At 36.7% G+C, this 27419-nt stretch overlaps 1 protein-coding gene across 2 annotated transcripts in view; it reads right to left on the bottom strand.

Moving 5' to 3' along the window:
- Nucleotides 1-1970: 1970 nt before the first annotated feature.
- Nucleotides 1971-27419, bottom strand: part of MRPS28 (mitochondrial ribosomal protein S28) — a 112066-nt gene continuing 86617 nt past the window's right edge. Inside the window, exons 3-4 of one of the 2 annotated variants that reach the window (XM_044245407.1) lie at nt 4985-5100; nt 2172-2258 (exon numbers count right to left, since the gene is read on the bottom strand). In XM_044245407.1, the coding sequence (XP_044101342.1) occupies nt 5034-5100 (67 nt within the window). In that variant the 3' untranslated portion in view covers nt 2172-2258; nt 4985-5033. Of the gene's footprint in view, nt 2259-4984; nt 5101-27419 lie in introns of both variants that reach the window. The other variant, XM_044245406.1, reaches the window with a different exon arrangement.

Genomic DNA, 27419 nt, shown 5'->3' with positions numbered 1-27419 from the left:
AGGCATCTCCTACTCTCAAGGTTCATCTCCTACTCCTCTTTCAGCTACAATGGCTTCCTTCCTGTGTTCCTTAAGCTGGGCAGGCACAGTCCTGCCTCAGGGCCTTTGTACTAGCCATTTCCTCCATCAGAAAACTCCTTCCCAGAGACTCATGTACTAGCTCCCTCATTTCCTCCAGGTATTATTCAAAAGTGAATTCCTGAAAACTATGTATGGTGACAGATATTAACTAGACTTATTGGGGTGATCATACCACAATATATACATATATCAAATCATTATGTTGTGTATCTGAAACTGATACAATGTTATATATCAATTATACCTCAATTAAGAAGATAAGTTCTTAGAAGAGCTTTTTTTTTAAACTTAAGATTTTATTTATTTTATTTGAGAAAGAGCATGTGTGAGTACAGGGTGGGGAAGAGGGAGATGGAGAGAATCTCAAGCAGACTCCCCACTGACCACAGAGCCCAAGGCAGGGCTTAACTCCAGGACACAGAGACCACGACCGGAGCTGAAACCAAGAGCTGGATGCCCAACTGACTAAACCACTCAGATGCCCCAAGAACAGTTTTTTTCTAAATAATGTATCAGTGGAAAAATAAAAATTATATATTATAAAAAAGCAGATTCTTCTGTGAGGATTTCCATTGACACTACACTTAAATTTCAATCTGTCACTCTGACACCTCACAATTCCTTTCCCAGCCTTTTTTTTTTTTGAGACATAGTTAACATATAACATTATATGAGTTTCAAGTGCATACCATTAGAGACTTCCTGCAAAATGATCACTACAATAAGCCTAGTCAACATCAACATCATACACAGCTACAAAATTTTTGTCCGTGATAAAAACTTTTGAAATCTACTCTCTTAGCAACTTTCAAATACATAATATTATTAACTATGGTCACCACGCTGTATATTACATCCTGTGACTTTATTTTATAGCTGCAAGTGCAAAGTATGTACTTTTTAACTGCCTTCACTCATTCTGCGTGCCCCACTCCCATCTCTGGCAATCTCTAGTCTGTTCTCTGTAGCCATGAGCTCATTTTTTTTTTCCCCTCTTCCAGATTCCACATATAAGTGAGATAATATGCCATCTTATCTTTCTTATTTCATTTAGCATAATAACTCCAACATCCATCCATGATGCCAAATGCCAAGATTTCCTTTTTTATGGCTGAATTTTACATATATAAATACACATACACCACATTTTCTTGGTCTATTCATCCAATGATGGACATTTACGTTGCTCCCACATCTTGACTATTGTAAATAGTTTTGCAAAGAACATGTGGGTTCAGATATCTTTTCAAGTTAGTGGTTTTCTTCAGGTAGGCACCCACAAGTGAAATTGCTGGATCATATGGTATTTCCATTTGTACATTTTTGAGGAAACTCCGTACTGCTTTCCATAGTGGTTGCAGCAACTTACATTCTCACCAACTGTGCAAGAAGGTTCCCTTTTCTCCACATCCTCACCAACACTTGCTGTTTCTTATCTTTATGATAACAGCCATTTTAATAGGTGTGAGGTGATCTCATTGTGGTTTAATCTGCATTTCTCTAATGATGAGTGACGTTGAGCCTCTTCTCATGGACCTGTTAGCCAACTCTATGTCTTCTTTGGAAAAATGTTCACTCAGGTCCTCTGTCTTCCCTGCCTTATTTTGTCCTTGGCACATATCACTGTCTTAACACACTACATACTTTACCCATTTATTTTCTATTTCCCCCAGTCAAAGGGAAATTCCACAAAGCAAGCAATCTTATCTAATTGGTTTACTGCTGTTTTGAATAGTGCCATACAGGTAGCAAGCACTCAAAACACATTTATTGAAAGATAGAATTTCTCAGAGTAGTTATATTACCCCAGTCAAAGGAAAGAGTGGGTGTAAAAGGCAGGGGGCAGGGGGTGGGAGAAACAGCTAAAGAAAATTCTAACGAATAAGAGCTATAATTATAGCTTTCATTTATTGTGTCTTCTTTCAATCATTTATTCACAATTTTCTAATTGCATTCTTGAATATCTGGGTTCAACAAAACAGGAGTAACTCCATTAAGCAAAGTTTGTTTCTTATTCACGATGTTCCTCTTTTAATTTTGCATCTTTACTCTCCTGGATTCCTAAGAGAATTGCATCCGCCTCGAGTATAGTTGTATCTGTGGTCGCTCCCAGGAACCTAGATGTAAGTTCAAGATCTAACAGCCGCAGACGGACTCTGGTTCCCTTCTGGTATTTCCTAAATAGTAAGAAAAACAGTTCCATGAATTCTGCATATCACAACACCAACAACTAGTTTTAAGTAAAACTCAAATTCTATTTTTAATGTAGCGGCTCAAAATAAAGATGTTAATACACCTTTTTGTGAAAAAATCTTTATACCAGTATTTGACGGAAAAGTGACTTAGATACACCAGAATTTTAATCTTAGGGTGACCTTTAAAGATTTTATAAGCAAAATAAAACCATAGTCCAAACCAGAAGTCAAACAAGTCAGTTCTTGAAACTGACATTTATTTTAATATGTCACCCATTCTTTAAAATCAGAGAGTGATATCAAAGGGAAAAAAAGATTTTTAGATATATTTTTTTCTTCTAAAGAAAGAAGAATCTTCTCTTAAAGTAAAGGAAATTTTACAAAACCAAAATGGAAAAAAGTCTAAATGTGGATCTTACTATTGGGGCTTGACTGCACTGTACTTAGTGTAATGACAGCTATAACATGCATTATGGGTCACTTGGTCAATAAAATCATATTTTATAATACCAAATGAAAGCTTAAACTCATTTTCCTTCTTCCTTGATCAAGTGTTTTAAGAGTGTAATACCAATGTTATGAAAAGGTGCAGGAAAATGAAAATATTGCTACTGACCGAAATCCAAAAATCTTTAAAGATCTGAAATATGCAGGCATACCTTGTTTCACCATGCTTCCCTTTGCACTATGCAGATACTACATTTTTTACCAATTGAAGGTCTGTGGCAACTCTGTGTGGAATCAGTGTTACTGCCACCATTTTTCCAATAGCATTTGCTCACTTTGTGTCTCTTTGTCACATTCTGGTAATTTGCACAACATTTCAAACTTTGTCACTATTATTATATTTGTTACAATGATCTGTGATCAGTGATTACAACTGGTTGAAAGCTCAGTTGATGGTTAGTAGTTCTTAGCAATAAAGTATTTTTTAATAAAAGTATATGCAGTTAAACTTCGTAGGGTTTGAACTGCACAGGTTGACTTATAGGTGGATTTTTTCTAATAAATATAATACAGTACTGTAAATGTATTTTCTCTTCCTTATGACTTTCTCAATAACATTTTCTTTTCCTTTCTTTTTTTTTTTTTTTTTTTTTTTTGAGAGACCGTGAAAGAGTAAGTGCGAGCAGGGGAAGGGCAGAGAGAGAGGAAGAGAAAGGAGCTCTCGCCCAGAATGGAGTCTGAGGTGGGGATTGATCTCACGACCCTGAGATCATGACCGAGCGGAAACTGACAGTGAGACACTTAATTGACTGAGCCACCCAGGTGGCCCAATAACATTTTCTTTTCTCTAGCTTACTTTATTATAAGAACATAGTATATGTAATACACATAATATACAAAATACCATGTTAATTGACTGTATTATCAGTAAGGCTTCCAGTGAACAGTAGACTATTAGTAGTTAAGTTTTTGGGGAGTCCAAAATTATAACTGGATTTTCAACTGCATGGGGGTTAGCTCCCCTAACCAATGCATTGTTCAAGGGTGAATTGTACATTGCTTTTTTAGACACAATTTAGACACTATTATTACAATTTAATAGGCTAACGTACAGTGTAAACGTAACTTTAACATGCACTGGGAAACAAAAAAATTCATCTGGCTCATGTTATTGCAATATTTGCTTCATTGTGGTGGCGGTCTGGAACTAAGCCTGCATTATTTCTGAGATATGCTTGTGCACTTTAAGTATTCTATGTTAATTTTAAAATTAAATAATTTTACATAAATGGAAAGTAAAGAAACAAAGTTCTCCCAAAAAGTCACTGGAAAAGGACTTTAGACCATACAATGAATAGTCTCCACACAATGTCTTATTAGGTATTCTGAAGGACTTTATAAATGGTCCATTAAGTAAACGTGAAGATTCTTTTTTTTTTTTTTTTTTTTTTTAGTTTTTATTTATTTATTTGACACACAGGGGGAGCAGCAGGCAGAGGGAGAAGCAGACTTCCCACTGAGCAAGGAGCCCGATGTGGGACTCAATCCCAGGACTGGATCATGACCTGAGCTGAAGGAAGACACTTAACTGACGCAGCCACCCAGGTGCCCCAGGATATTTGGTTTTTTAAAAACATATTTTTTCTGCCTATAGAAGTAAACATTCTTTTGTAAAACAGTGAATTGGTCATATTTTTTAGTCCTCCTATATGTATATTTACATGTATGCATACATGCGTGTGTATATGACAGCATAGATCTACCTATGTGTTTAAAAAATTAAAGAGATATCCTAGAATATTAACTGAGGCATAGCTTTATATTAGAAAACAGCAATTATAGAACATATTCTAAATGAATTAACCACCAGGAAAATAAGGTTAGTGCATAACAAGGTAAAGCTCAATACTATTTTCTGTATTACTTGGACTGTAACCTATGTTCTAATAGATTCTTTCATTTGTCCTCGCAGCATGACTTGTAATTCATCCAATCAGCTTTGACTCATGTTGACCCTTCCCCCCCTCCTTTCCTGCAACATCCAGTTAGCAAGTTTAGTTCATTGCTTTAACAGATATTTCTTGAACTTAACCCTTCAAGTCTTGCCAACCCTTGGCTGAAGTTTGAGGTCTGACGTGATCTTCTCAGAGACCACATTTCTAGCTCACTTCTCAAGATGGGTTGCCTATCTTGGCCTAATATCCATTCCCACATACTGCTATTCTTCTGTACTTTGGCTTCTATTGCCAGGACTACCTGACCTTATCGTCTAGCCCATTGATTCTTAAGTTCTAGGTAGAACTGGATACATCAAAGGTAGCTCCCGAGCAGCTTGGAATTCTCCTTGTCAGAATGAAGACTCCATGACCGGAATTCCCTTGGAAGAAAAAGGTTTTGCGGTTATACACTTGGATGTGAATCTGAGCCCTGCAACTTACTAGTTGGATAACTCTGGGTAAATTGCTTGCTCTGAACCACAATTTCCTCATCTACAATGACAGCGATTCCAACCATTTTGCAGGTGAATGTTAAATGGGATAATATGTTGAAAACACAGCGTATGACTGCAAATGTTAGTGCCCCTCACATACTTCTATCGGTTATCTATGTAAGTCTCTGATTTCTCATTAGTCTGTATGTTCCCCCAAGATCAGGCACTGTTACCTATCTCTGTATCCTTCCAGTACTGATGCAGCAGGCACTCAAAAGTCTGACAATAAATTAATATGACACTTGGCTGATAAAAGCCACCAGGTCACAGATGATCTAGCATTTCTATTTTCTTGGCTTTAGCAAGCTGTGTGGACTGGTTTATTTACTTAACCTCTCTGAAATCCGCCTGGCATTGTGCCTAGCATATAATGGTTAACAAATGTTGGGTTTCTTCCTCTACGGTTTATTGTTGGCTTATTTCTTTTTACTTACTTTTAGGAGCATTACTCATAGATTATAAACTAATCATGAGGAGGTGAACCGTGACTTTTTATAAAAACAGCTGAACAAGTCACAAACACTAGGGACAAACAATTCTGGGCAATGTCATAGTAAAGAAGAAGTTCACAGTGTAAGTGATTCTGTGTCTGTCATATTAATGATAAAAATCTCTAATTAAAATAAAAACAGAAACACCATGAGTGCCCAGTATGCCTCGTAATTTATGGAAGGCAAAAGTTCTGTCCCCATTTTTAGATGTGGTAGCCTTTTTTCTTTTTTTAAAGCTTTATTTTAGAGAGAGAGAGAGAACGAGTGAGAAGAGGAGATGGAGAGAGAATCTCGAGCAGAGCCCACACTGAGCAGAGCCTGACAGAGGGGTCGAACTCACGACCTTGAGATCATGAACTGAGACGAAACCAAGAGTACAAAACTTAACCGACTATGCCACCCAGATACAGTAGCTTTTAATGATATGAAAGCTTTGCCTTAATCTCTAAAAAGTATGGGAATTCTGGGAATTACCCAGTGAGATGGGAAAGGAGAAGAAAAGGAAACTGCAGGCCTTTATGTGTGTTGAAAGAAATATTATCCAAATATACACATTGTGCACTACATAAAACAAAACAAAACAAAAACCTTTAAAAGACTCTCTTCTTTCTGCTATCTAGAGTAGCGGTTTCTATTTTTATGGTACTTCATTTTTATTCTGTATTATTACAGTTATTTCCGTGTGTTAACTCCTTTGTCAGACTATAAGATCCTTAAGGGCAGGGATTTCCTATTTGTCCCTCACAGTACCATCCGTATACATGGCACATAATGTAGGCTTCTGAACAGTGGTTTTTGCACTTCCTGTACATCAGAAACACCTGCGGTATTGGTTAAAAATGCAAATGGAGGGAAACAACCCTGGGAGTGAGCTGGCAAATCTGAGGTGGACCTTAGGAGCTGAGTAAGCTTTTGGCAAGCTTCTCAGGTGATTCTGATTCAGACTCCTCTGGTCACCACTTGAGAAAATCTGGCCTAGAATTATGTTTATTATATACAGTCAAGTGCAGGAGGACAGGATAGTGTACATAAACACAAAAGACCAGTAAAATGAAGACCTGTAACAAAACTTTATGGCTACCATTAACAAGCTTCAAGAGTAACAGATGTTCTCCATAAGTGATGATAGTCTGTTAGGGTAATTAAGATAGATAGATGAAGGAAAGGAAGAAAGGGAGGGAAGAAAGGAAGCAAGAGAGGAAGGAAGGCAGGCAGGAAGGAAGGAAGGAAAAAAGGGAGGAGGGAGGGAGGGAGGGAAAGTCAAGAATGTGTAATGGAGAAATGCACCTAAACAGAGTTCCTTGAACAAAGCCCACTGATGGCCTGCAGTGGGGCTGCCTCCCTGCGCTCAGACTGTTTTGGAAAATCTAGGACATGGAAAGGTCAGCACACTTCTCAAACAGAAACAGAGCCATACAATTAATCTGAAGTTCATCCTTGTTTTAACTTCGAAACACTTTATTAAAGAAGAAAAAAAAAAAAAGAAATAACTAATGTGTTTCGAGAGCTCCACTTCTTCCAGTGTAATTTGAGGTGAACCTTCCAATACTGTAGTCCTGGAATCACTAATCACTAACATTATTTAGTCTTCTCATTTGGGTTTCCACTGTTCCACATAACAAGATTTAAAATGAATATGCCAGGGGCTCCTGGGTGGCTCAGTCAGTAAAGCATCTGCCTGTGCTCAGATCATGATCCCAGGGATCAAGCCTTGAGTCAGGCTCCCTGCTCAGTGGCAGTCTGCTTCTCCCTCTCCCTCTGCCCCTCCTCCCCACTTATGCTCTCTCTCGTACTCTCTCAAATAAAATCTTTTTAAAAATAAACAAAAAATAAAATGAATATGCTAGTAAACTCTTTTTTCAGATTGTTTGTGCAGCCTTTAAATGGTCACTTTATTCAAAGATTTGGCCTAAGTATAAAAATCCAGAAAAGGCAATAGGGTGACTGAGAACATGGGCTCTGGAGTCAGATAACTAGACACGCGCACAGAACTAAACATGTTCACAGTAACTCTGAGCTGCTTCAGCTCAGTTTCGGTGTCCTCATTTGTAAAATTGGAACCCATGTCCCAGACTATCGTGAGCATGAACTGAACACACGCCGGAGCCCTTATAAATGCTCATTAACTGTTAGCTAACACCACCACTCACCATCAACACACATCCAGTAAAAACTGGTCCTCCATGTTGGAGTGATGCGGAGTACAAGAGCACTTTCAGCTCCGACTGAATCAATACAGGATTCCCACAGAAGGGAAATTTGGAGGTGGGTTTTCTTCCCATATTTGCTTTGATTCAAATTTTACTTATTTTAATGGTGTAAGCATTCTTCTCTTTAAAAAGATGATAACAAAAATGTTCTACAAAAATGAAAACCATTTCTTTTGAAATGAATGATGAATTTCCAGTGAGGATATGAGGCAAAATAGCTCTGAAAAAAAGCAAGCAAAATTCAAAGAACTACACACTGAACGGTCCTCATTTCCCAGCACTGACCACAATCTAACTAAAAACAAGAAAACCACATATACTGTCAGTCACAAAAGGGTCACAGTGATTTATCTACTCTCGTACTCTTTTCAGGAGGAAAAGGTGTCTCATTTTACCTATCTGCTATCCCTCTTGCTTCATTAACTTTTGGTGGAGTTAATAAGACTTTTATGCATCTACTTCTGTTTTTCACATATGCCATTTCTTAGGAAGAGGAAGATAACAATTTCTATAGATTCATTATTTGTTCTTCCAAGAAGCAATCTTTAGCTTCATTTTAAATTCAGTAGTAGCCTTAACTGGTAACTTAATCAACTACCTCCTTTCATGATTTTTCTAAACCTGAATCTGTCTCCTCTGTCTTCTTTTTATAATGGAGCTTTATTATTCTATTATCTAGTTCTTCCTCATTCCTCTGATTGTTATCAATGGACTCTTCTAAAAATTGCAGATACCCATGACAAAATTTTGCTACAATGTGAAAGGGGTTCATAGATTACCTGAAGGCCATCCATGGACCTCTAAAATTAAGCAGCCCCAGGGATGCCTGGGTGGCTCAGCCAGTTAAGTGGCTGCCTTCGGCTTAGTTTATAATCCCAGGGTCCTGGGATCGAGTCCTGCATCAGGGTCCTTGCTCAGTGGGAAGCGTGCTTCTCTCTCTGCCTCTGCCTGCCACTCTGCCTACTTGTGCTCTCTCTCTCTCTGACAAATAAATAAAATCTTTATAAAAAAATAAAATTAAGCAGCCTTGCTCTACATTTTAAGTCTGTTTATCTCTCTCAAAGGATAAGAAATGAGTTCTCATTTTATTGACACATCATGGCCCTATGATAATTACTTCTGGTTTTGTTGTTGTTTCGTTTTTTAGATTTGTTTGTTTATTTATTTATTTATTTATTTATTTATTTGACAGAGAGAGCACAAGTAGGCAGAGTGGTAGGGAGAGGGAGAAGCAGGCTCTCCCCTGGGTACAGCCCAATGCGGGGCTCGATCCCAGGACCCTGGCATCATGACCTGAGCTGAAGGCAGCTGCTTAACCAACTGAGCCCCCCAGGTGCCCCAATTACTTCTGTTTTATCTCCAAAGTGTTTCTTAAGAAAACCCAGGACTAGTTACTGCACAAGCTCAAGGAGCTAATGCTTAAACCCATACAAAGCCATACAGCTTTATTTTCTAATGGATATAAAAATCCATAATAAGATGGGATCACGAAGGAGACAAACCGTAAGAGACTCTCAATCTCACAAAACCAAGTGAGGGGTTGCTGTTGGGGGGTTGGGGGGTAGGGATGGGGTGGTTGGGTTATGGACACTGGCGATGGTATATGCTATGGTGAGTGCTATGAAATATGTAAGCCTGTTGATTTACAGACCTGTACGCCTGGGGCAAATAATACATTATATGTTAATTTAAAAAAGAATATTAAAAAATCCATGATAAATGTAAAGAAAAAATTTTCTTTTATTATCCTTGGTCACTTAAGTCTACCCTATTAGAAACGAGTAAGGACAGGCATTAAAGAAGAATTAGACACACAGCAGCATTATGTCTTCAAATTAAAAATATGGAAGAAAACAGATAAATCAATAAAAAGTACCCACAAAGAAACAGGTTTAAGATGATTATTGTATGAGGCTGGATGGACCCACTGTCTTGATGTTGGGCCCACCATAAAGCACAGGTTTTCTGAAATGTCTTGGAAATGTTTAGAGATACTTTTTGGTTGTCACAATGCTCAGGTCGACATTTAGCAGAGGGTGGGTGGAATGCAGACATTCTGTAATATACAGAACTCTCTGCACAACAGAATTGTCCTGCATCTGTGTTAGACGCTGATGTGGGTGGAAAGCCTACTTGTAATTATCTAAGCCTAGAACTACATCTGCTAAAGATACCAAGTTATTTTTTTTTAAATAAGTTTAAGTATACACTAAATTTCCAAAAGTGTGATTGCTGTGTAAATGAACAGAAGACTTTGTTCAGAATGTTCACTGTTTCAGAAAAATCACATCACCATAAACAACACCACCATTTCATTTTTGTGTTTTGCTAAATGTGGTAAGTGTATCTTCTTTGTAGTTTAACCTTTGGCCTACTCTTTGCCTTGGTAGATCAGTTGCCTCTATGTCCGCCATCTAAAATACATGATTTAGGTTCTTATCTTTCAATGAAATGGACTGATAGAAACTTAACTGAAATATTCATAATACCAAACACCACAGCCCAACATGCCTTTTTGTGATAACAGAAACACTTTAGATAAGGTTTGAGCACTTGAATTATGGCTAGTGTGAATGAGGAACTTAACTTTTAAATTATACTTAATTAATATAAATTTAATTTAAAAAGCCACATCACAGTGCAGCTCTAGACCATTTCAAATTGAGAAGCATATTTGTCCCACAACATATAAATACACATTGTGGCAGAAAGGCTAGTTTTGCAGGAAAGATAGCACTCTGAAATAATTTGTTGTAATAAATTAGATTAGCACTAAATAGATTCAGCAATAATAAAGTCAGATACATGTTTGCCATTACTAACTCCTCAAACATTTCTTTCCTTTGTTATCTTATGTATTCTTCCTCAATTCTATACGTGTGACACTGTACTAGACTCATAAGCAACTGAACTATCTTATTAGATATTTTGCGGTTATAATTAAGTTCTCTATAAAAATAGTTTCCCCCATATCACAGGCATAAAAATAAGATATATGGGAAAAAAAAAAAAAACCAAGACACATGGAAGTAAAATCACTTGCCTAATGCCACAAAGTGGTATGAAAGGATTCACAGATTTTTTTTCCTCTTCCTTTTCTCAAGTTCTCAATTACCTGCAACTTCTGGCAAAAACTATAAACTTAATCCCTTTAGGGGTGGTAAGAATTTACCACACTTCATATAAGCTTATAATGTCTTCCCTTTTACATAAAACACAGGCCACACTGTTGTCATCTAACTCATTATTTTGACTGTCCTCCCATTAGAAAAATGATGACTTTCAGTGGTAACAAATAACAACATTTAAAAAAAAAAAATCTCTGTGGCTTCATGCAATTTTGTTTTTTACTTTTTTTTTTTTTTAATTAGGAAAAACATCCCAGATACTAGTTTTTTTCAGGAATCTTATATTTCTGCTGTCTCGAAAGGATGTCTCCAATGAGCGCATTCAAAATAAAAATAGCCTGTGTTTCTACTGCTTGGTGTGTTTCTTTCTTTTAACTTCAAGTGCCTGCCTCTGACTGATCTTGGTGAACTCCAGCCTAAATGGATTCAATCCCAGCCTTCACCATGACTGCTCTCTTCCACTGTGCACTTTCTCAGACCATATGCTGAAGTAAATGAGCCTGCATGGCTGAGCTGTTTAGGAAAAGGGCAATTAAATCTGGTTTTGCATTTCTTTATTAAGGACATGGTTTAAAGACTTTCCTTTGGAGAGGTTTTTGACATTCTTTCCACAGACATTCTTTAACATCTGTCAGTGCATGCTAGTAATGGTTCTCATAGACTTAAAATAGAGAGAATCCCTGTGACTAGTTCTTTGATATAAATATATTAATAATACAAAGCTGACAAATATAAGGCTTGGATTAAACCTTAGTATCTAAAGAGAATATTGAATATTGTGAGGAATTCTGACTTTGCTAGTCAATTTAGCTGGCTTGCTATAATCGTAACTCAGAGGTTCTAAAAATAGTTTTTTTTTTTAAATCATCAGACATCTATGTTTTTATTTCAATGAGTTAAAACAGTTTAGAACTTTTTCTGATTTTCATACAATTCTTCATTTAAGTTTTCAGACTTAAGAAGTAAATTTTTTCTTTTCCTTTTTGAAGAGAAATGTTAAGATATTTCAACTGGTTCAATTAACACCTACTTGATTTTTTCTAATTTAAACAAATGTTCATAGTAATGTTGATCTGTATGTGAAGCCAGCAACTGGTCCATGTGCGTGCAAGTGCGTGCGTGTGTGTGTGTGAGAGAGAGACAGAACGCACAAAAGCACACATACTAGTGAGAGAACATATGTGGAAATGTGTGTACTTTGTTCTTCAAATGAACTTTGTAAACATCACTTTCTTCATCTTTAAAAAGCATAGCTTTAGAAAAGATCTAAGGTCTTCTGCAGTTCTATGATTTTGTTCTACTTTCATACAATCTTAAGTATTTGAAAACTGACAGAATGTAAAATGATTTTAAGTTCAAAACTGATTAAATTTATACAAAATGCAAGATTTTAAATAATTTTTACTAGCTACATAAAATATTATTATGGCCTTAAATATTCTATGCAAACTACTTGGTGCATTTTGGATTTGTCTCACTTTTCCAAAATACCATCTGCCATGTTTCCCTGACCTATCTGGTCTATTGCTTCTTTCTGTCCAATCTGTCAGATGTCTTTCAAGATTTTCTCACCACCGTATTATCCACACTGTATTATCAAGCACAGCAGCTATGGTTAACAAAATAAAGGTAGGAAATGTTCATAAACTTCTATAGTTCTCCAATATTTCCAGTCATTAAAATTTAAAATGCAGCACAAATCTTAAGTTCTAATTTATTATCCCAGTCGTTAGAAGATGTAAATGGGAAACAAAATTATAACTAGAATTTCTGCTACCTTAATTATTACCAAAAGCCTTTTGAAAAAAACTAATGATTATCTCTTAAAAAACAAAACAAAAAAACTAGAGAGAGAATGCGCTTATCCACTAGGCCAAAATAAATAATGCAAATCAACTGGCAACTGGAAACCTACTGGCCATTATGGCAATGAGCAATGGATATTGTTCCTAATACCAACCTGCATTCCCTCAAGTTGCAATTGTCTTAAATAAGGATTTTTATTTTTTTCTGTAATTCTACTATAAATGTATGATTTTGTTTTTCCCTTTAACCAAGTTCTTTTTAACTTTTACTGTGCTAGTTAGTATTCTGTGTCACCATAAACAGAAGTTTTGTCTCATTCAAGCACTGATTCATTTTATGAAATGTGAAAATGAAACATTTTAAAGTTCTAATAACTTTACTTTTTAATAATGTAGAATATACATATAATGTAATATATTACATACAGAATCAACAATGATAGTTATAATCTTTTCTCAGAGCTACAAAATAAGATGTATCAAGATTTGAGATACCTCAGATATGCTGATGACTAACACTGGGATCAAACCTGGAACTAGTATTACGACTCTGAAGCAAAAAGTGGATATATTTTGGGGTATATAATTTTTAAGCAAATACACGTATGTATTGCCAGAAAAAAGTTTTGTCAGTGTAGAACAGAGGAAGGAGTATGAACTTTGTATCACTGTAGAAAGATCTAGGTTTGACTCAGTGACTGAGGAATGAACTGTTCATTTATCTGTAAAAGAAGGGTAATATCTAACACCCGGCAAGACTGATGTGAAGCTTCATGCAACATAAGGTATGGAATGTGCCCGGCACATAATACATATTCAGTAAATACTAGCCATCATGGAATTTACCATTCATACTTATATAAAGCATTAAGAGACAACTGAAAGCATAGTAACTTCAAATATGGATTTATAGAAGTCACTAGAACACTGTTCAAATGAACAAGTCTAGTAGCAATCTTCAATGTATATAAAAGAAACAAAAGGAAAATAAAACTCATTGAAGGCATTGAGTTTGAATTTGGAGATGAGGGAGGGGGGCTAATGAAATCCAGAAATTACCTTATAATTATATAGGGACAGATTTGTTGACTCTACAGGGAGTCAGAACTGGAAGGCATAAAACTGCTCATGGAAGCTTTTTATACTTTTTCCCCCTTTCTTCTCTTTTTTCTTTTCCTAAAAATACTGATGCCAAGGGTCCAACCCAGACCTACTCCATCAAAATCCATCAATGAGGTAGAGTCGAAGATTCATGCACATTTGGGAAAAAACTCAAATGGGTCTGGTCCCCTGACCTTGTTCAAAAAGCACTGGCTAATGTGTTCACAAATTAGATTCTCTGAGTCTTTGTCTCAATCAAATTCCAAATGAATCGTTCATGGTAGTTTCTGGACCAAGCTGAATTCGAGCTTTAATTTCCTAACAAGTGCATGCGGTACAGATATTATGTAGAAGGTCAAAATTAGAACTGCACTTTTAAATGTCAAATATGAGACAAACAAAGTTGTTTTGCCATTATGAATACTGAAGAGATTAATATGTATTTTCATCTAAGCAAAGGGCTGAATCATTTTACGTTGGCTATGTAAGATTTACTGCAGTTAAGAATGTATTTTCATGACCAAAAGATTTCAAAATGACTTCCACAGTGCTTGAAAACCCAACACTAATATATACAACAAGAATAAATTTATTTCAAAAAATTATCTTATGGCAGATGTTATCTCATTACCTCAGCTCTAAAACATCTTTGATTATTTCCTCTACTGGTAGAATCTCTCTCTCCAGATTCCTAATTCTCTGCACTTTTGACTACATCAAGAAAACAGAAGACTTCTAAATTCATTGTACCAACCCATTTTCAGAGTTTCCTTTTTTCTTTTTCTCTTGTTTCTCTCTCTCTAAATTAATTACTTATTAAATAAGTATTATTAAATTTTCAACAAATACCTACTCAATATTTTTATGAGGTAAAGGGATACCAACAAGAAAGAATCTATCCTGTCCCCTACCAATCCCACAGATTCAAAAACAGAGTGAAGAGCCATATTTCACCTTGGTGGGACATAGAACTACTTTAGCAGATTGGTCCTGATTTCTGCACTCTTTCAACAAGAGATGAGACTACCAGATGCCTTTTGGAAAGCCAAATTCTTTTTTTGTTGTTGTTGGTTTTAAGATTTTATTTATTTATTTGACAGAGCTCACAAGCAGGCAGAGAGAGAGAGAGAGAGAGAGAGGGAGAAGCAGACTCCCTGCTGAGCAGAGAGCCCAACACAGGGCTCCATCCCAGGACCCTGAGATCATGACCTGAGCTGAAGGCAGAGGCTCAACCCACTTGGTGCCCACCAAGGCACCCTTGGAAAGCCAAATTCTTAACAGATGGTTATTGCAGTAGCTTATGTGGGCTGGCAAGGATGAGAAAGGAAAATATTTTATAAAAGAATTGGACCCATACTTCAGATTTCATATAATTCAGAGTGTTTCAAATTTTTAAACAATCTCCAGTGTAGGCCAAGAACCAGTATCAGTGAGGAAAGAAGATGGAAGGGGAAGGTGGAGGGAGGGTAGAAGGTTCAGGGCGTGGAAGGGCAAAACTCCTATCACAGGCCAATACTGAAGTTAGGTTGGTTTTAAAAAGACCCTTAGACTTGGAATAGAGCTTGTGACTTGACACTGACAAGCTTTGGTTGATTCTGCCCTTTGCACCTCCAAATCTGGGCATATTTATTAAACACTCTAATTCATGCCCTTTAATTAAAAACTGGAGTCATAGAAGCTTAGAGAAGCTAGAAATCAGAAATATAAAAGAAAACTAACTAGTTTAAAGGTATTTCATGTGATACTGTGGTTTTAGATTACGTTCAAGCTTAATAAAAGTCAGCAATGTGGCTTTGCAACCCCAAAAGTTAATGGAATTTTTGGCAGAATTAGTACAAATGTGTATTTCACATAATAATCCCAATCGCCTTTCACTTCTCTGACTATATCTAGAGAATTGTCATCCACCTGGGTAACACAATCATAGGGTCATTGTTATTTGGGGTCTATCCTAAAGAAGATGGTAAAATAATGCTATGTTGAATGATGAATTAAGGGAAGGAAAGCATTTAGCAGGTTGAACAAGAGGATCTTATTACATGAGTGAAGAATCTGAAAGGCTTTAATATTAAAGAGGTCACAATATTTATTTCATGCATCTATTCTGTGTACCTCCAAGAAAGAGAAATAAGAAAAATGGGTAGAAATTATAGAATGGCCAACTTAGCACACTTCAGGTTACTATGAAGAAGAACTTCTAACAAAGTTGGCTGGAAAGAGAACTGGTAGTTTTGTATATTAATGGAGGAAATCACAGGGAATTTTTTCCCTTCTGATTTAAGAAAAGATATTGTTTCTGAGAACACTGGTATCTAGAGTGATTTTGCTCTAAATGCTAATAGAGTAAAATACTGTCAAGTCAAAAATCTTGGAATGGAATTCTGCAAAAAAAAGAAATTTGATTATCTCTGAACCAAAATCAAAGCACCTATTATAATTACAATTAAAATAAAAGCTTTTTTGTTTGCTTTTTGCTTTTATTTGATAGGAGGCTATGGTTATTTCTTTGGGGTTAGATAATGAAATTATTTTAAAGTTCTTACTACCCAGAAAACAACATTGAAAACAGACAAAAATTCTGTAAGAAGTGTTACGTTAGCATTTTGACTAATATAAGTATCGTTAAATAAATTATGTCTTTAAAGTAAAGCAATGCAAGATAGCATAGTGATTTAATTCTTCCCTTTACAACAAAAAGGGATTAGTGATCCTTAATAAGAAATTCTTTTTTTAAATTTATTTTTTTTTAAAGATTTTATTTATTTATTTGACAGAGAGAGATTACATGTAGGCAGAGAGGCAGGCAGAGAGAAAGAGGAGGAAACAGGCTCCCTGCTGAGCAGAGAGCCCAATGCGGGACTCGATCCCAGGACCCTGGGATCATGACCTGAGCTGAAGGCAGTGGATTAACCCATTGAGCCACCCAGGCGTCCCCTTAATAAGAAATTCTTAACTTTGAGAAGCACTCAGTTCCCCTCTCAAATTCTAATTACCTGCATCTAGATTCCCTTGCCCAGGGTATATGGACTTTCTAAATCAGTGCCTACAAAATGGGAGAAAAAAAATCTCAAGATTCTGGAACTTCTGAACTTGCTAAGAAAACATGAATGAGCAGCTATATTCTGTTCAGAGAACAAATGTCACATCATATTAACAGCTAAAGAAAGCCATAGTTTACAGTTTTGCTGACTAGATAACTAAAACCTTGGATAACAAACTGACCGTGTTTAAGAACAATTCTTTTTCCTGATTTCTCATTTTATGTGAACAATTCTATGATCATTACACAATCTTGGACAAGGCTATCTTCTTTCGTGAAACAGGAATCACCATAGTACCTACCCTACTAGGATTTTTGGCAAGATTGCACAAGAGAATACCATAAAAGTTTAGTCAGGACACACCCTGATTTAACAAATAAATACTTCAGGTGTATAACTAGCTACTTTCTGTCACAATTAATGTAGGTCCAGCTGTAGGGTTTACTGCAGCTGGCAAATTGATGTGGCAGGGGGCTGACGCCTGTTGGGGATGGAGAATAGTTGACAAAAAGTTTCCAAAGATGCCCTGTTCATAGAAATTGGATTTAACTTTTGATGGATGTCAATTAGCTAATCTTGATAAGCAATAGCAGCTGGACTTTGGAGCAAGTGTGTTTCTAGACCCTAGAGCACCTCTCTGTTGAGAGCAGGACCCATGTGACGAGGCATATGGGAACAGAGTATGAGCGCTGAGGAGGATGGGCCTGGCATGACTGCTTGCTCTAGACCTGGCGCTCCAACCTGTCCATTTGTTCACTGGTTTAGTCACTCAACAAGTATTTCTGAAAAGCCCAGCTGCAGCAGGTACTGTTCTCGGTGCTGGAGTAACCAGTGTGTAAGACGGGGTTGCAGCACTCACAGAGTTTACACTGTGGTAGAAAAGGACAATAAACCAACCAGAGAGGAGTCAGTGTGTAAGAGAAAATTAAAATAAGGTGATACGATGGAGACGGATGACACTGGGCTGGGTGGTGAAGGAAGGAATCTCTGAAGCAGTGACAAATTTAAGTGGATCCCTGAATGAGCAGAGTCAGCTGTGTAAAGATGGGGGCAGAGCACTTCAGGCAGGGGCACGGTTAGTGCAAAGGCTCAAAGGTGAGACAAAGTTGGCATGATTGGAGAAGCAAGAGAAAACCAGTATGGCTGGGGAGCCCTGGGTGACAGGGAGACGGGTAGCTACGAGCCAGAGGCAGAGAGGTAGTAGACAGTGCTTCATACGCCAGTGTAAAAGGTTTGGGGTTTGTTTGTTTTTTTTTAGATGTTCGTGAAAAGCGCAAGTAGAAGGGAAAAGCATGATCAGGTTTCTGTTTAAGACTGCTTGGGCTGTGCTTTGGAAAATGAACTGTAGAGGACAGGGATGGAAAGACACTGGGTGGAACTTGTCCACAGGCAAATGTACTGTGAGATCTAGGCTGCGCTGGCATACCAAACTGCAGACTTAGAGCAACCAGATCTAGCTCCACGGATAATACTGCCCGTCCTGGGTTCTAAGTCATTCAGGATCAGAGGAGAGCTGAGCTGATTCTTTAATACGCTGCTTGTGTTCCTCTTAGTTTCACAAACAATTTAGGCAGGTGCACAACCACCTGTTTCCTATCATAACTGGCAAAGGCCTGGCTGTAAGGTTCTCTGAGGCAGGCAAACTGATCTGGCAATAGAGAGTTGAATCCTTACGAAGACAGACAACAGCTGACAGTTTTCGAAGATGTGCAGTGGGATCTAGGGTTGCAGGACTTCTAAAATTTTCCAAAGGAGTATTACTCCTGCACTTATTTTTTATATATGTATGTATTAATCAGCTTGGGCTCCTATAGGAAAATACTACAGGCTGGGTGTCCTAAACACCAGACATTTATTTTCTCACAATTCTGGAAGCTAGGAGTCCAAGATTAAAGTTCTGGCTAATTTGGCTTCTGGAAAAGATCATGCTCCCAGCTTGCAGACTGCTGTCTTCTCACTATGTCCTCACATGGCCTTTACTGAGTGCACACATAGCAAGAGAGTGATCCTGTGTCTCTTCTTATTTTACAAGGACACTAATCCCATTGGATTAGGATCCCACTTTAATGACCTCACTTAGCGTTTATTACCTTCTTATAGGTCCTTTTGCCAAATATAGTCACATTAAGGGTTAGGGCTTCAACATACAAACTTTGGGGGAACATAATTCAGTTCGTAACAATGTGTTATTTTCATATGAATTCCTATTTGTATACACCACACAGATACATGGGATATGAAGAATAATTGTGATCTTAAGGAGTTCAGAAGTCTAGCAGGAGAGATAAACAACTATAACAAAATATGGAATACTATACTAGAGGTATATGTAAATGCACATAGTCCTATTAGAGAAAAAAATGTCAGGGACATTTCTCTACGACATTCTCCCTAGGGAGAATAACTGGTATTTATGTTAAATTTTACAGAGTAAGTGGAAATTCACCAGTGAGGCAGACGAGAAAATCCAGACCTACCTCAAAACCCAATTTCTTTTTTCTTTTTTAAAGATTTTTATTTATTTATTTGAGAGAGAGAGAGCATCAGCAGCGGGGAGGGGTAGAGGGAAAGGGAAAAGCGGACTTCCTGCTGAGGTAGGAGCCTGGTATAAGAGTCAATCCCAGGACCCGGGATCATGACCTGAGCCTAAGGCAGTCGCTTAACTAACTGCGCCATGCAGGCGCCCTCAAAACCCAATTTCTATGAAAAAGGCTTCCCTCTGACTACCCTAGCCTAAAGATATATACCTTTTACTGAGTTTCAAGAATAATTATCATTTACGTAGTTCATTTGGCCATTTAAGCAGTGTTCTGAGGTATGACTTCTAGTATTGAACTATTAAAATCTTTCATTACTTACAACTTTGAATGAGTACATGGCTTGTTTTCTAACCAGAATGTAGGTTTCTTCAAGGTAAGGATCATATCTGATGAATCCTTCAACAGAGTAGGAGCTCAGATAATGAATGTTGCTTTGATTTGATGAGACTGAAGGTCACAGAAGAGACTTAAATGTGAGAATCAGGAGCTTTAAAATCAATTAGGATCGACTCCTCACAAACAAAGAGACTATTACTGGTTAATTTCTCTGGGTCTCACTTTTTTCTGGCTCTTGCAAGCACTAGGCCTCCATGAACATACTAGCGCAATCTCTTATTCAACAATCCCATCTAATTAGGGGTGACTGTAAGGGTTCCAGTCTCTTAATTTTTGATAGTCTTCTTTCTTGTTTAGACTTTATCTAAGCAACTAAAAGGCCATAAAAATTCATTCAATATTATATTTAACATAAAAGCAGGAAAGGGAGGGCAACTAAAAGCAATTCAAGGATCAATCCTTAATTTTAACCTTAAAATACAGTTAAAATCTTTGTTAACATCTAGTACAGCACAGCTAATCGTTCTACTTCAAGTAAACCATAGGGAAGACTAGGACAGGTAACACTGGCAGGCTAATTAAAAAATACTTACTTTTGCCTTCTAGTGATTAGATTTAAACATATGGTTTAAACATTTCACAATACAGTACTTATATATTAAAAAAAATACACCAATGCTAATATAAAACATGTACATTTTGCACCTTCTATTTTGTAACAAAACCTTATCCTAAACAAACAAGCAGGCTAAGCAGCAGCAACTCAATTAAAAAGATACTTTCTCCGACGATTCTGAAAAAGACTAGTTTGGTAACTGTAAAAATGAAAGAAATTAAAAAAAAAAAAAGAAATAGTTCCATTTGAAAAGTGGTTACAGTTCTAGCTTTATAGTGGCAAACTCCTTTGTTAGGTCAAAGTAAATAAATTGGTTGTTAAAAACTAGTGCTAGCAAAAAGTAATTCTGATGTCCAAGGACGGGACAGGCTCCATGACCACAAAACGCTGCCAGCTCTACCTTTTAAATAGAGTTTGCCAAGAGGAGCGTGTTACGAGCCAGGCTTGGCTGAAACAATCCACTGCCCACAAAGCTACTTTAATGTACTGTCTCTATTGAAAATCACAGCAATCCAACAATACATGACGATACTTTCCCATCACTGCAGCAATTCCCACCACAGGCAACACTGTGTCTCCAACAAAGAAGGCTCACATTCTATGTCTGCGAAAACCCCAGTCCTGCCTACTACTGTATGGTTGCCAAGAGGAACATCTGTGTGCTCCACAGTACACAGCACTGGCTCTGTTTTCTCCTTTTTTTATTTCCTAGACAATAAACTGTGTGATTGCTTGGTAAGGAAATTGTCTTTCATTCCTTTCCTCTTCCCTTTTATTTATTTGTTTGTTTGTTTGTTTAACATGACAGTCAAACAACTACATCTGCCATCCATTATTACTTTGAGTCTACATCCTGAACACATAATAAAGTTAATTTGTTTTCTGATTTCATTTGATCTTAGACTTGTGATCACCTAAAAATTGCTGACTTTAAAGTTGAGATCCCTAATACAAAGAGGGTATTCAATTCTCAGAATATTTTAGAATTTTATTTATATTTAGAAAGTCATAAATTCAATAAAATATGAAAGAATGGCAATATATTCTCAAGAATAAAAAAAACTTGTAAACGACAGATACCCTGTAGAAAATTTACAATATAAGCTATTAGTTGCATAAGAATATTACATTTTGGTATTTTATAACACAAAGACTTCTGTTATGTTTACCTTAACCTCAAATCAGTATTTGGGCTTAAAGAAGTTTAAAAAAAAATTAAGGCACAACAAGACATAAATGAATACAGAATATAACTGGGAATTTCTCAGAGATAGATGACATGTTAGGCCCACAACTTCTATCTGCTCCCCAAACAAACAAACAAACAAAAATGCTCAATTTTATTAATAATCAAATAGATGAAAATAAATCTAGATACTTTCGCTATTGATATGATAATATTTGAAAACAGAATACCTAAGTTTGCGAAGGAATAGACTGGCTGGGATTTTAAACCAGTACTACCTTTCTAGGGAGCAATTTGGTAAAATGAGTGTTTATACCAGTTGGCCCACCAATTTTACTTTTAGGATTTTAACCAAAACAAGTGAGAAGAGATGGGCATCAAGATGTTTACTATAGCTTTACTTAGAACAAACAATTTAGAAACAGCCAAGTATCTAACCATAGCAGACTTGTTAAATAAATTAGGATACATCTCTACAAGGAATACTATACAACCAATAAAAATACAGTTTAAGAGACTATATGATAAAAGTATTCTTACTATATAGTTAATAAATGAAAAAAGTAGGTTATAAAATATGAGATATTCTGGAAGACTGAAAAGAAATTAAAGAAAATAAATAAAAATTTTAAAAAACCAAAGAACTAATTTAGACCAAATAAATATTACAAAAATACAAAATGTTATAATCAAATAAATCATTATAAACAAAAAAAATGAGATATGATGGCAACCCACTTTTTAAAAAAATATACTTGCTAGGGCACCTGGATGGCTCAGTCAGTTAAGCATCTGACTCTTGATTTCAGTTCGGGTCATAATCTGAGGATCGTGAGATAGAGCCCTTGTATCAGACTCCATGCTCAGCAAGGAGTCTGCCTGAGATTCTCTTCCTCTCCCTTGCCCCTCTCCTCACTCACATAAATTAATTAATTAAAAAATCATCCAAAAATAATATCCTTGCTCAGAAAAATTAAAATGTTAGTAATCGTATTATTTCATGGTGATATGACCAATTTCTTTATTTCATAATATGCTCTTAGTTTCAGAACCAGTAAAAAGCCCCTAAATTATTGCCTTCTTAAGTAATGCCAAAATTTAATTTATTATCATTAAGGAAATAAAGGATAACTCATTTCTTCTTAAAGATATATTATGTGTTCAGGGCACTGGTTGGCTCAGTCAGTTAAGCATCCGCCTTCTGATGCTTATGCCTTATGCTCGGGTCATAACCCCAGGTTCCTGGGATGGAGCCCTGTGTCAGGCTCCCTGCTCAGTGGGGAGCCTGATTCTCCCCCTTCCCCTGCATCTCCCCCCAACTCATGTGTGCGCACTCTCTCTAATAAAAAATTTTTTAGAAGATACATTATGTGTTTTCAAAACCTGTTCCACTGAAAATCATATAAAACTTCACATGAAAGCTATAGCAAGAGACAAAGAGGAAGGGAGAATTAGTACTTAAGGGACTAGGAATGGAAAAATCTCATAGTTTATCATTTTAAGTAACAGTGGACAATCACAAAATTGTAATTCAGAAAGTTTAATGAAGATAAAGCTGACTTACACTGCTATACATGGCCTGAAAGACCAGTCCATGTGATGTGCATCTCTCAGTTTCAGTACACTGAAACAACAACAACAGATAACTATGATTTGTGTGTGTCATTACTGATAGAAATGGAGTAAGTGGAAAATAATGGAATTTTTAAATTTCTTAAATCAAAGATGATAAAGAGTGTATTTTTACCTTTGGTAAGGTAAAACTGCGTTACACTATAAAACTGAATTAAAGAGGCACCTGTGTGGCTCAGATGGTTAAGCATTTGCCTTCGGCTCAGGTCATGATCCCAGAGTCCTGGGATTGAGCCCCATATCGGGCTCCCTGCTCAGAGGGGAGTGTGCTTCTTCCTCTCCCTCTGCTTGCTTGTGATCTCTCTCTCTGTCAAATAAGCAAATAAAAGCTTTCCAAAAAATACAAATAAAAAATAAAACTGGATTATTAAGAAAATCACTTACCACTTTTATTTTAAAAGGAGTCTTTACAGTAAATTTAGTATGTTTACTCTCCTATGACATCTTGCATAGGAGCCAGAAAGCTACAAAGAGAAATCTATGAGTTCTGAAACCATGTAAAATATGGACTTGATCCCTTGAGTTACATTATTCTTTTACCAAGACACATTTTGTAAACTAGTTTTAAACTACATGGCTATTTGTGATTCTGCTAACCTATGTATTTCTTTAGGAAAATAATAACATAATTTGTTTAAAGTGGCCAAAAAAAAAAAGTGTTTCCAAAGCAGCTGTTAAATAAATGAGAAAGAGCTGTACCCTAGCAAGTGATACTGATTTACTACATGGTGTTTAGAAACCATCACTTTGGGCGCCTGGGTGGCTCAGTGGGTTAAGCCGCTGCCTTTGGCTCAGGTCATGATCTCAGGGTCCTGGGATCCAGTCCCGCATCAGGCTCTCTGCTCGGCGGGGAGCCTGCTTCCCTCTCTCTCTCTCTGACTGCCTCTCTGTCTACTTGTGATCTCTCTCTCTGTCAAATAAATAAATAAATAAATAAACAATCTTTAAAAGAAAAAAGAAACCATCACTTAAAAAATAAATAAATAAATAAATAAATAAATAAATAAATACCATCGTTGGAGGGACGCCTGGGTGGTTCACTCATTTAAGCGTCTGACTCTTGATTTTGGCTCAGGCCATGATATCAGGGTCCTGAGACAGAGTCCCTTGTCAGGCTCCGTGCTCAGTGGGGGGCCTGCTTGAGATTGTCTCCCCTACCATCTGCCCTGGCCCCAAGGGCATGCTCTTTTAAATAAATAAATAAATAAATAAATAAATAGAAACCATCACCAAAAAAGCAATTTAAAAAAAGTACCTGGTTTGTGATCTGGATTTCTCCTCACTATATACAAGCAGAATTCATGTTATATTTTTCAAGTATTATTATTATAAAAGCCAATTAATCTGTTTTTTGTGTTCAGTAGTATACCACCAAGTCATATTCATAAAAAAAGGCATAACAGCAAACTAGATAAATGAAGACCTGTCAACAAATAGTACAACTTTTAAGAATGACAGACACTTTCTGATCCAATTACTAAATAAATGTACTGTGGGGAATGCTTGTCTACCAAGTTAAATGTGGACAACTATTACCAAGACACAGATAGGGGATATGCCACAGAAACACATAGCCCTTCACTGAACATTGGACTTTTTTTAAATGGAGCTTTATTTAGCCCCTACTATTTACATGTTAACTCACTTATTTTCACACAAACAATTCAAAAGTAGATGTTACTATCACCGTTCTCCAAATGAAAAAACTTTCCCAAAGTCATACAGATAAAAAATAGTACAGCTCAAGATTCAAACCCTAATCTCTCTGATTCTCATCCTTGTTCTTTTCACTATGTTACTGGGTCAAACGAAGCAAAATGACTGAATGCTAACATTACAGGACACATTATGGGTTGATGTTTTAGCACTGAATGCCACCAGATCACAAATACTCTACTTGTCAGTGTTTCCTCTCCCCCCAAAGACACTGGTAAAATTCACTTGTTCAAGCAAGTTAAATCCAAACTGAAGTGTCTGACATAAGAAAACTGGTAGATGGGAATGGGGAAAAAGAAGAGAGATGGGGAGGCAAAACATAAGAGACTCTACTGAGGGCTGATGGAGGGAGATGGGTTGGGGATGGGCTGAGTGGGTGATGGGTATTAAGGAGGGCACTAGTGATGAGCACTGGGTGTTGTATGTAAGTGATGAATCACTAAATTCTACTCCTGAAACTAGTATTACACTGTATGTTAACCAACTAGAATTTAAATATAAGCTTAAAAAATTTTTTATAAAAATTTAATGAGGAGAATTGGTAGGACAACTTTTTTGGCAAATCTGTCAAAAATGTACATTAATTAGACTGTCACATTATGACCTAACTGATTTCTAGAGAAACTGGACTATCAGTTCAGTGATATAAATGGATTTTCTGTTCAGGGAACTCTGATTTGATTACATACATAAATTAAAAAAAACCCAAAATAGTGTTTATACTTACAAATATTAAGCGAAGCCAAGCATTTAACATAAAATCTAGGAGTAGAGGAATCTTTGGATACGCTGAGCAACTATGAGAGTGGGAAGGAGGGTGCTGGGCTGTTCTGTGCTGACTACCGCTTCGACTTTCAGTTCTATCCACATGGACCAGCAATCAGCTTCAGAGACACTTACTGAAAGATCAGGACAGAGTTTCTCTAGACATTCCTCAGAATGGATTCATTACCTCACCTGATTTCATTAATACTTTCATCCTTCCTTTCAAGATAATTTTGCTCAGACTGAAAAAAAAGCATCTTTTGTGGTCACACCACATCCTTACACATTTGGAAGCAGGACACTCTTTCAACAAAGTTGTTGCTGGCTGAGAGACACACTGATTCCTTAAGTATCATCATGATGCAGTCAGGCAATCAAATATTTTATGCCATCAATCAGTCCATTATATTTTTGGTCCTTCTGCCTACATGATGGTTTTAAGGCAGAAAGTATACCTAATCAGAGATACACATACTTACTTGCCCTTTTAGATCATTGTGACCATAACTGCATGTAAAAATGTATTGTGCAAGCAATAAATTATTTTTGTAGTAAAAAATAAACAAAAAAATCAGCCTAGTCTCTACCATCATTAAGAAACTGTTACTATGTATTCTGTTAAGGAAACTCCTTTTAAGGAGGGCACCTTTTAGTTTCCTGGTCTCTTTCCACAATGTTCTCAATTCCTCCTGCCATGCCAGAACGTGCCTCTGTTTCCCACATGGTTTTTAGAAGTAAACCACTTCTAAGCTCCTCTCTGCTAGGAAACCAAATAATCTTACTAAGAAATACATGTTCATAAGGGTTGATGAAGCTCTTTATAAAAAGGGCCAGAAATATCAATCCTTCACTTTTAGCAAAGACTTGACGCAGTTGGGGGATGATGGACTGAAGGCTGATGTAGAGGCCTCATCCACAGATATTCTGATCCTTTACAAGTGGAGGGAGATTAATAGATACATATCAAGCAGAAATGTCTGGGAAGAAAACACCAGGTTCTAATTCAGAGGTTCTGTGGCCACTGTTTTTAGAACGTCACATTATTTTCAGATTCTTTTCTCTGTTTTGGAGAGCTGTTGTCACAGGAGCCTTATTCTAGACAAATTATTTCTAAGGTCTCTCCTATATATTATGCTTTTGACATCAGTCTTGCAGAATGAGTTATATACTACAGATTCTGAAAGAACAACAGACAAATGATTAAGAAACCCTGCTGTTATTTCACAGCAAAAGAAACTGTACAGCAAAGCCTTTCTTTCTTCACCATCTCCAAAGTTGCGTGTAGTTTTCCCACAGTATCGGGTTGCTGGTCTAGGTACACACACAACCTAGGTGATAATTCACTTAGATTTAAACTATTTTTTCAAAGGCGACTTTTCCAAACAATGCACCATCTACATTTTAAATGGTAGGTGAAATTCTACCACCACTCTCAAAAAAAGGGGACAAGGAGGTGCATTGTATTGGACAAAAGAAACGGAGGAAAGTATTGACAGTACAAACAATCTATAGTACCCTTGGGGTAGAAAGAATTGTTGAAAAGAGTTTTCTCACACGTGAAAAAGCAATGAAGCTCACAATGTTGATTATATGTCATGATTTTTTGGAGCTAGTATTGAAATACCTGAAAAGAAGCCA

This window comes from Neovison vison, chromosome 4 (genome assembly GCF_020171115.1).
Source record: "Neovison vison isolate M4711 chromosome 4, ASM_NN_V1, whole genome shotgun sequence".
In the NCBI taxonomy this organism is placed as follows: Eukaryota; Metazoa; Chordata; class Mammalia; order Carnivora; family Mustelidae; genus Neogale; species Neogale vison.
Note: the sequence above shows the minus strand (reverse complement) of the source record. Positions and strands in the feature narration are given on the sequence as shown.